Genomic DNA, 10,641 nt, shown 5'->3' on the forward strand with positions numbered 1-10,641 from the left:
ACACTCATTACAATATCTCTACAACCACACACACACACACTACAATCATACACATCATAATCTCTACAAGCACACACTACAATCACACACACACACACACACAACAATCATACACTCATTACAATCTCTCTACAAACACACACTACAATCATACACTCATTACAATCTCTCTACAACCACACACACACACACAACAATCATACACTCATTACAATCTCTCTACAACCACACACACACACTACAATCATACACTCATTACAATCTCTCTACAACCACACACACACACACACTACAATCATACACTCATTACAATATCTCTACAACCACACACACACACACTACAATCATACACATCATAATCTCTACAAGCACACACTACAATCACACACACACACACACACACACACACTACAATCATACACTCATTACAATCTCTCTACAAACACACACTACAATCATACACTCATTACAATCTCTCTACAACCACACACAATCATACACTCATTACAATCTCTCTACAACCACACACACACACACACACACACACACACACACACACACACACACACACACACACAGACTACAATCATACACTCATTACAATATCTCTACAACCACACACTACAATCACACACACACACACACACTACAATCACACACATTATAATCTCTCTACAATCACACACTCATAATCACACTAATCACACACACTGTGTAAATGTGTTTGTGTAGTTATGTGAAGAAAAACCCTGATAGAGGAGAGTGTGATGACTCAGAACTGCATTTATGAACAGATGGTTCTTCAAATGCAGCCGATGTAGTGACACACACACACACACACACACACACACACACACACACACACACACACACACACACACACACACACTATAGGAAGCTACAGAGCTAAATCTCTCCATCACACAGTCCACTCCACAAACACACACTGATCATTATTTATTAATTTACCCTGCGGCGATGGAGAGAGATTTAGTTCACACTGCAGTGGGGTCAGTGCTGCAGCAAGCACACACTGTTCTCTACCATGCTCCGTGTGTGTGTGTGTGTGTGTGTGTGTGTGTGTGTGCGCGTGTGTGTGCGCGTGTGTGTGTGTGTGTGCGAGAGAACCTCTCTACAGTCCCCAACCTTCACGTCGTGTTGCTTTCTGACAAACTGCAGTGCTGCAGAGAGCAGTGTGTGTGTGTGAGTGAGAGTGTGTGTGTGAGTGAAAGAGAGTGTGTGTGTGTGCGTGTGTGACGCCACAGCAGCTCTCAGAACAGGAAGCTGCGACACTCGGCTGTGATGCACAACACTGTGGTTTGTTCTGTAATAAACCATCGTATATTCATTCTGTTAGAATAAACGATTCTAGTACACGGTTCTCGTGGTTTTCGTCCTCGGTGTGTTTGCTGACGCGTAGAGACAAAGAATTCATCGCTGACAAAAAACTCAAATCATTTAGAAAATACAGTAATGCTAAAAATAAAAAAAAACAAGTCAAAATTAATACTGCAGTAGTGATTCAAATACAAATAAAACACAATCAATAATACAGTCCTGATCTAAACAAACAAACAAACAAACAAACAAATAAAATCCAGAACTTAGAAAATAAGTAAAATGAAAAAATATATATATCAATGATATAAACTTAAAAAGTAAATAAATATGCATTACTCGTAAAAATAAAAATATTTCATGAACGTAGAACACTTTAGGGATAAAAATACACTCCTGTTCATAAGTTTAGGCACCCTAATTCTTCATTCATATATATATATATATATATATATCTGCAGTAATGCATCAGCAGGAAAAGCACAAATGTACACGTAAGGTTAACGTTTACATAGAAAACCACTCCTCTGTATTTTTTATTTCGGTATTTCGGTATTTATTTCTGCAGATGTTTGAACAGTCCTGTGTGTATTATTATCCAGCTAGTATTATTTAACACCCGGTTTTATTATGGCCCTGTTAACTCATTTCATTTTAGAATCATTTCTCTTACTGACAGCAGGACGGACACACTCCACAGCCGAGCTTAAGGAGAGAACACCAGCATAAGAAAACCGGTTGGACGGCTGTGTTTGCTAACAAACACCTGCTAGGTCTGGGTGATGAACCCGCCTGATTACACTCCTGTCTCTGCAGCAGGACGTGCGATTTTTATTTGAATAAAACTACAACCTCCTCGTGTGTGAGTGTTTGCCATTAGCGAGGTTTTTCTCTCAGTGAAAAGCTTTAAGAAACTGACTAAGCTAAGCTAACTAGCGCTGAGGAAATGCCACGACAATGTGTTAGCTTTACATAAATACTAGCAAGCTAATAAAAGATGATGATGTTAAAGTCATACGTTTGTTCCGTTAAAATTTATTCACCACAAAGCTGGAGGGGAAACATCAACACATCCACTAAAACCTCAGATATTCCCACTTTCCACGGATTTCCATTAGCGTTTATGGCACTGGATTACAGAGAGGAATCACACACACACACACACACACACACACACACACACACACACACACACACACACACACACACACACACACACACACACACACACACACACACACACACACACACTGCTAACTCAGAACTAAACCCCATCACATGCTGCAGTGTTTTAATACTCAAACAGATTCAACCGCCATTTTGAAAAGGAAAGGGCATTGGAGAGCTGCAGTGCATTGTGGGTAAGATGTGCTACAGTGATGTCGAGGTAACGGATCACAAGTTAAAGACGGATGAGCTGGGTTCAACTGAGAGGAAGTGGATGAGGGTGAGATAAGTCAAGATTGAAACACACACACACACACACACACACACACACACACACACACACACACGGCAAATCTGAATGTAACCAAATCATCCGAGAGCTTCTGAGGTCAAAAGAAGCTCTCGTCTTTAGAAATCACTAAACGTTACATGAATATTCATTAGCTGCTAGTGTGTGACCCGAGTTCTGGACTGTGATTGGTCAGAAGGTGTTGATTACTTCTCTAGAGCAGTAGTGCAGGTTTATATTAATGCGCTTGTTCTGCATGAGATACAGTCACATTGTAGCTGTGGTGAATATTCTAATCTAATATGCAGATGTGATGAATATTCCAATCTAATATGCAGATGTGATGAATATGCAGATGTGATGAATATGCAGATGAGCACCTGACACTGTTTGGGGATTAGTGTCCACCTTCTGCACAGGCACTAATCACGGAGCTCCACTAGCTAGGCTGGAAATTCTATTCTATTCTCATATCGTCTTTAAATTTATTTTAAACACCCGCTCACACGTCAGTATTCACCGTGTGTGTGTGAGATTTTATTCAAATACACAATAAATAAATTATTCAACACTTTCCCTGATATTCTGTGTTCCAAAGATAAATAACACAACCACACTAAACCCATACACCACTCGGCCTGCAGTGAGACAGACCGTCTCTCCACTCAACCTGTCTCACCACTTAGCCCTGTGCCAGTGAGACAGAGAGTGAGACAGAGAGTGAGACAGTAGAACAGTGAGACAGTGTGCCTCATCACAGCTCCGTGTCAGTCAGGACGTTTACACGGACAACAATAATCCGATATGAACCCGATTAAGACGATACTCTGATTAAAAAACTAGCATGTAAACAGAGATTTTTTTATTACCTTAATCTGATTAAAGTCACACTAGAAGTAAACACAGATGGAATTAAGACGTGGAGTATTCCTGTTTTATTCACATTATCGAGGTGCGTTACAGACACGTACACACCTTAATCACACTATTAACCTCGTGTGGGAGTTTTCACCGCATTGTGCGACAGGACACGATCACACACGGCAGCGCTCAATGGATTTACGGCAAACAAGAGAGCGCGGCTGCGTCCCAAACCGCGTACTTGCCTGCTATATAGTAGGAGAAATACAGGTATCTCTATATACTATATAGACGGTAAGTACACGGTTTGGGACGCAGCCCCCGGCTTCAAGCAGTCGGCTATTAGCACGTACAGCACGACAAATAATTAACCGCACTTGAAGCGTTCGTAAAATTAAAAATAAAAACACCCAGAACTGTATACGGTCCCATAACGAAGACCAACTGTACGTCGACACGTGAAATTCTGGAGGGACGTCGGACGGCGTGGCGTGGGGACGTAATGACGTGTGACGTTAATCCGTCTACGTTCTATAACACGTAACATGAAAGGAGTATTCTAAAAGCGACTCATGTTAACACCTTCATCAGAATATTATACGTCTTATTCAGAATAAGATCAATAATTAGATTACTGCTGTCCATGTAAACGGAGTCAGTGAGACAGTAGGACAGTGAGACAGTAAGGCAGGGAGGTGGTGAAAAGGGAGGTGGGTGAGACAAGGAGGCAGCGAGATGGAGAGACAAAGATAAATAACACCACCACACTAAAGCACTAAACCCATACACCACTCGGCATGTCTCTCCACTCAGCCTGCAGTGAGACAGTGAGGCAGTGAGGCAGTGAGACAGTAAGGCAGTGAGTCATTGTGCCTCATCACTCAGGTGCATGTCACTGAGACACGAAGACAGCAAGACAGGTCAACACACACACACACACACACACACACACACACACACAATAGATCTAGTCCTAGCAATAGTAGTAACTTTTCTTATTGCCAGGTGTAAAAACAGTCATTATCAATAAGTACATCAACTACTGCATATTCTATAAGAGACTGTAAACAACTACGCTTGAACAGTTTATTAAACTAACTGAAATATGCATTTAACTATATACAAATAACTATATACACAGAACAATCATTAACACTATTGTACACTCTCTCTCTCACTCGCTCTCACACACTCTCACATACAGACACTATAGAAACTGTCTGGATGTCTTATTCCACAAGTACCAAGAACAATCATTTTTACTATTATTCTTCTTCTTCTTCTCATTATATTATTATTATTATTATTATTATTATTATTATTATCTGACTGAATGATAAGGTTCACACACCAGCAGCTCCAGAAAGAAATGTGGAAATTAGCTAGAACACTGACAGGATCATTGAATCAGTGAGTTGAACTCGACAATTGAATCGGTTCGATTCGTGAGTGAATCATTCAGACTAGTTTTATCAACAGGATTCTCCAATTCACTGAAGTGAACCGACTCGAACAAATGATTCACTCACGAATCGGACATCATTACAACACTTCTCTCATAATCTCACTCGGGACAATTAAATCAGATTTATATGATTACATTACATTTAGATCGATTCCTCACAGAAAACTGCTGCAAGGCTTCGGAGAGCCGAATATAAACGACACTGAACTGGACTCGACTCTTTATCAGGGTTTTCTCTCCTCTTTCGGTAACCTGATGATGTCTGTTCATCTCTTCATCTCCTGCCATCTACCTGCTGCAGGTAACCTCTCACAACTGAGAACTGCCGCGTCTCTCAATAACCCCCGACCGCTTTAAGGACACACACACACACACACACACTCTCTCTCTCTCTCTCTCTCTCTCTCTCTTTCTCTCGGACATTCGTGATAGCCTGCTTCATAATAGATTATTGTGCACAGACGCCATTTAAATACCAAAATCCTACAGGGACGGATGGGGTTCTACTGCACCCCTGTCTGACCAGGGCCCTTACAATCATCCTAATCCCCCGGTAACGGCGCCCCTAGGTGTGTGTGTGTGTGTGTAAACGCGCTCTTACCTGAGTGGCTTTATGGAGCTGCTTCTTCAAACCTGCTACAGACATGCTGCTGTTTCCGCAGTGTGTGTGTGTGTGTGTGTGTGTGTGAGGATGAGGATGGATGGATATGTGTGTGTGTGTGTGTGTGTGTGTGTGCGCTCGGAGGAGGAGATAAATAAATCCCGGTTGCAGGAGAGGACCTTAGTCTCCGTCAGTTTCAGCTCACATCTGACCATACACATAAGCCACGCCCATTTAAAGCGACAGCGGGAGCGATTAGCGCATGCGCAGAGCGAGCGGAGAAGTCCCCGAATGACGCACGTGCTAATGGGAATCTGCGTGACGTCGCAGTATTGTGCATATATATTATAAATATACATATATATATTAAAAACACTTTAATGATTAAAGCATTCGACTGTGAGCTAACAGGACAGGCGAAGTGTGCAAATTTATGAACATTTAATCAGATATTAAAGCTCATTTGCATAACTAAATGTAATAAAAAAAAGATAAATAAAAAAGTTTGAATGAAACCAATAAAAACACCTGTAAGAAAATCAGCAATATACTGGAAAAGATGGAGTTTAAAAACCGACTTCTGTAGGATCTCATTAAATTTAGAACATTCGATCTAAACTGACTGGCCACATTAATAGGAACAGGAGTACACCTGTTCATCCGTATGATTATCCAATCAGCCAATCACGCGTCAGCGTGTCACATCCCAGTGATTTAATCCTGCATCACCTGGTCTTTTTCACATCTTCAGTTTGGGTGAGTGTGTGTCCAGTGCAGACTCAGATTCCTGTTCTTGGCTGACAGGAGTGGAACCCGATGTGGCCTTCTGCTGTGGTAGCTCATCCACCGTTAGACTCGAGGTGCTGAGATGCGGTTATTTGAGTCAGCTCAGGTGGATGTTTTTTGTTTTTCACACCATTCTGAGTAAACTCTACAGTCTGCTGTGTGTGAAGATCTGAGGAGTTTCTGAAAAACCAACAACCATGCTATGGTCAGAGCCACCGAGGTTCTCCCCTCATTCTGATGGTTGATGTGAACATTAACCGAAGCACTTCACCTGTTTCTGCATGATTTTCTTACCTGACCTGTGATTGGCTGATAATTACATGAACGAGCAGGTTAAAGTGAGTGGCCAGTGAGTGTAGGACCTGGATATTATAGGATCGTAACATCTCACACTGAACTTGAACGTGAGAAGTGTCCATGTTGAGAGAACACCGTCACCGTACGATTATTTCTTCTATAGTTTATACCGCATCATTTATCATTACTTTGACTCATTTTTCCACATTTCTAAAATGCACCCTTTAATTCGGCAACGCAAACCGTCATGGAACTTTTCCTGCCTCGTGTAAGGAGTTGTGGGAAACATTAGCTGAAGAAGTGTCCACAGATCCGCACTGAAATTTACTGCGAGTAGTAGAAGATCCCGGTACCTTCCAGATATTCGTTTCAACATCCTGAGACGCACTTCAACGCAATTCGAACCTCGATTACAATTTAGTACGGATAGTACGCTAATTGAGACGCAGGGTTTGAGTTTCAGGAGTGTGCTCATGAGCGCCCTCTATACACCCTAACTGGACACGCACTCAGCAGAGTCTCTTAATATATTTTGACACCTAGTCCACGCCACTCGGTTAATCCCGGATGTATAATACAGGTCGACTGTAACATCTGGACAGGTTACGTAACGTAACGTACATATGTGCACCCTAATGACTGAAAACCAAAGGAATTATTTCCCCTCACAGTGATTTAGCAGTCTAGTGGGAGGTGTTGTGCTGTTCCAGGAAACTAACCCACGCCGGGGTGGTGTGACGGCGACACGTCCCACAGAGGAGTCCGCTTTATACCAGACATGATTTTTGAACCCTGGATTAGTCCGTGTGTCGAGTCCGAATCGGAGTAAAACCGTTTCTTTTGGTGAGTGTGCTCTTTGCTTTGGTTTCACACTGCACATAATTAAATAAAAACAAAACAACAAAAAACATCCTCTCAGGTGTGTAGGGTGAAAACGTCCTCGTAAGGCTGAGAACTCAAACACTGTTCTGCTCAAACACAATAAACACTGTGTGTGTGTGTGTGTGTGTGTGTGTGTGTGTGTTAACAATATGGAAGAAAAAAAAATATTTACACCAAAAACATTTTTATTTAGAACATGTCTGTTTATACACACAAAATCATTTTAGTTTTAAACACAGATTAAAAAGTGAAACCGAGTCAGAATTCGCTCAGCCGAGATACTCCACCAACTTCTGCAGCTCAGGACAAGAGTTTACTACATCAGGTACAGACGAGAGAGCCTAGACACAGACAGACAGACACAGACACACACAGACACAGACAGACACAGACACAGACAGACACAGACAGACACAGACACAGACAGACACAGACACAGACAGACACAGACACAGACAGACACAGACACAGACAGACACAGACACAGACAGACACACACAGACACACAGAGGAAGGGGTTATAAAAGGTTCTGCAGGTGATGATGTTTATTTCACATTTGCAGTATGATTGTAGCTAATACGGAGCTATTTATGTGTATTACACGGCCCCTCAGTGTAACCTGCTCCATTTTATACCTGGTTTAACGCAGCTATTAGCCCGTAGTGTGCCGTCGCGAGCTGTAAAGTTTCCCAGTGTTTTAATAATGAAAACTATTTTTCATCGATTTCAGTCTGGTAGAAGTGTACAGAGGTCATGTGACCTGTTACAGCCATTACGCCATTTTTTTGTGGAGTTGGAATTTGGGGCTGTTTTTGATCTGTTTGTTTGGGATTGTGTTGTGTTTGTGAGGTTTGGTGGTGCGTTTGCTCCTGGGTCACGGGTCACGTGTGGTGTGGGAGGTGCATATAACGCGGGTTAACCTTCCAACAGGTGCGGATGGAAATGGAGAGCTGGGAAGCACACCTTTCTTTTGACCATGCTCCTGCACGCCAATTCACAATAAGTCATTTTACGTTAAATTCAGTAGTAAGGTTTCATTCCAACAAGTTTTCATCCATTATTTGTTTTTGTCAAGAAAAATAAAGGTCTTTTTATCTACGGCATGCGAGAGTGCGCGTTCATCCATCCCTGGTTCCCCCGTTTCCCCCGCATCGAACAAATCGCCGAAACATGACCTGAGTAACACACATCACTACGCCTCCTGGGTGTAAACACACTCGGAGGGAGACTTTAGTGGTTTTTAAGAAGCAGCCAGAATTAAGTTTCTAAAATGTCGCAATCGTAAAAACGTGTTCATTAACGTGTTCATTAACGTGTTCATTTTACAGCATGCCATCGAGTCGGATTTCCCCGTTCCATCTCCGCTAACTAGATCATATCAGTGGAGTTGGCTTGCTAGCAGAGACTTTAACAGGCTTAGCTTGCTAGTTACCCAACATGCCTAGCTGCTTTAACAAACCTGTGTAGCTCGCCATACATCGAGAACGTAGCGCGCTATCGCTAGATGCCTAGATCACATTCTTACTGAGGAGGAGCTGCGTATAACGGAGACGTTTAGCTAGCTAACTTTTTTTGTTCAGTTAACACACTGTACTCAATAAAGTAACCGGGACGGATTTCTGACTCCCACAATCAATACTGGAGAAAGAGAGTGTGTGTGTGTGTGTGTGTGTGTGTGTGTGTGTGTGTGTGTCCCACCTTCCTCACTGCTTCGATCATATCGTCCAGCAGGTGAAGCTCACGCTCCAGTTTACTCTGATTCATCGCATGCACCATTTGCTGCAGAGAGCAGAGCCATATTACACAAATATCTCACGCACACACGTAAATAAAACATTATTATAGAAGTAGTAAAGTGTGTGTACGTGTCTCTTTGCTCGGTCCAGCAGTTTGGATCTGGATTCCTCGACCTCCAGAAGACTGGCCTTCAGCTTCTCCACCTGCTCACGGCACACACACATTTATTTCAATGCTGCAGAGGTCACAAAGCAACAAGATCTGAGATCCGGCAAGGGGTGCACAAACTTTTGCATACAAATATGAACCTGTGATTTGGAGCTGCGCTACTGTCAGATCTGCAGTTATAGAGAATTAATCAACACCTTCTGACCAATCAGAGTACAGAACTTGGGTACCATGGCGACCGCTCGCTGCTGAAACATTCTGTTACGTCTCTGTTTATTTCCTTAGAAAAGAAATAAAACTTTACGGTGTATAAAGAGGAACACCTTCCCCGCTGCAGTACCTCTCTCAGGAGGCGGATCCTGTCCTCCAGGTCTTTCGTGCTGGCTGCTGATTGGCCTGTGGATCTTAGCTCCGCCCTCAGAGCCTGCACCTCCACCTGAGACTGCTGCAGCGCCCGGCGCAGATCCGCCCCCTCCCTACGCAGCTCCTACACACACACACACACAGGCAAATGTCACATGATTCGTCTGAGGAATTTACTGCAACCAATCATGCAGAGTACTGCTGCACCACATCCTAACTAATTTACTGTGTGTGTGTGTGTGTGTGTGTGTGTGTCTCTCACATTGTTCTCTGCTCGGTGTTTCTGTGCTCCTTCCATCTTCTCCTCCAGCTCACTACACAACTTCATCAGAGCTTTCTCATCCTACACACACACACACACACACACACACACACACACGGAGAGGAAAAAGAAGTAATATATAACATAATAATGTATAATGTAGTAACAGTACAGTATGGATTGTGAGGTGTGTAACGCGCGCACACACACACACACCTGTGCCTTCTGCTGCAGCACCTGTGCATCTTTCTCCACCTGAGCTTTAAACCGGCCCACTTGCTGTTTAAGCTCCGCCCCCTCTGCAGCATGTAGGTTATTCTGCGCCTCCATCTCCTCCTGCAGGTCACGACTGGGACAGTGGCAGAGTTTATTACATCACTGTCTCTCTCTCTCTCTCTCACACACACACACACACACACACACA

At 42.9% G+C, this 10,641-nt stretch overlaps 2 protein-coding genes across 3 annotated transcripts in view; both read right to left on the bottom strand.

The window, feature by feature from the left end:
- Positions 1 to 6,342, bottom strand: part of sh3gl2a (SH3 domain containing GRB2 like 2a, endophilin A1) — a 31,556-nt gene extending 25,214 nt beyond the window's left edge. The window contains exon 1 of one of the 2 annotated variants that reach the window (XM_053622230.1): positions 5,722 to 6,342. In XM_053622230.1, the coding sequence (XP_053478205.1) occupies positions 5,722 to 5,766 (45 nt within the window). In that variant the 5' untranslated portion in view covers positions 5,767 to 6,342. The remainder of the gene's footprint in view (positions 1 to 5,721) is intronic. The other variant, XM_053622231.1, reaches the window with a different exon arrangement.
- A 1,476-nt stretch (positions 6,343 to 7,818) lies between these two features.
- spag5 (sperm associated antigen 5) overlaps positions 7,819 to 10,641 on the bottom strand; it is a 17,714-nt gene continuing 14,891 nt past the window's right edge. The window contains exons 21-26 of the mRNA XM_053622195.1: positions 10,434 to 10,566; positions 10,218 to 10,298; positions 9,933 to 10,079; positions 9,553 to 9,627; positions 9,386 to 9,466; positions 7,819 to 8,027 (exon numbers count right to left, since the gene is read on the bottom strand). Coding sequence (XP_053478170.1) covers positions 7,956 to 8,027; positions 9,386 to 9,466; positions 9,553 to 9,627; positions 9,933 to 10,079; positions 10,218 to 10,298; positions 10,434 to 10,566 — 589 coding nt within the window. The 3' untranslated portion in view covers positions 7,819 to 7,955. The remainder of the gene's footprint in view (positions 8,028 to 9,385; positions 9,467 to 9,552; positions 9,628 to 9,932; positions 10,080 to 10,217; positions 10,299 to 10,433; positions 10,567 to 10,641) is intronic.

The sequence above is a fragment of the Ictalurus furcatus genome, chromosome 3 (assembly GCF_023375685.1).
Source record: "Ictalurus furcatus strain D&B chromosome 3, Billie_1.0, whole genome shotgun sequence".
Lineage (NCBI taxonomy): Eukaryota > Metazoa > Chordata > Actinopteri > Siluriformes > Ictaluridae > Ictalurus > Ictalurus furcatus.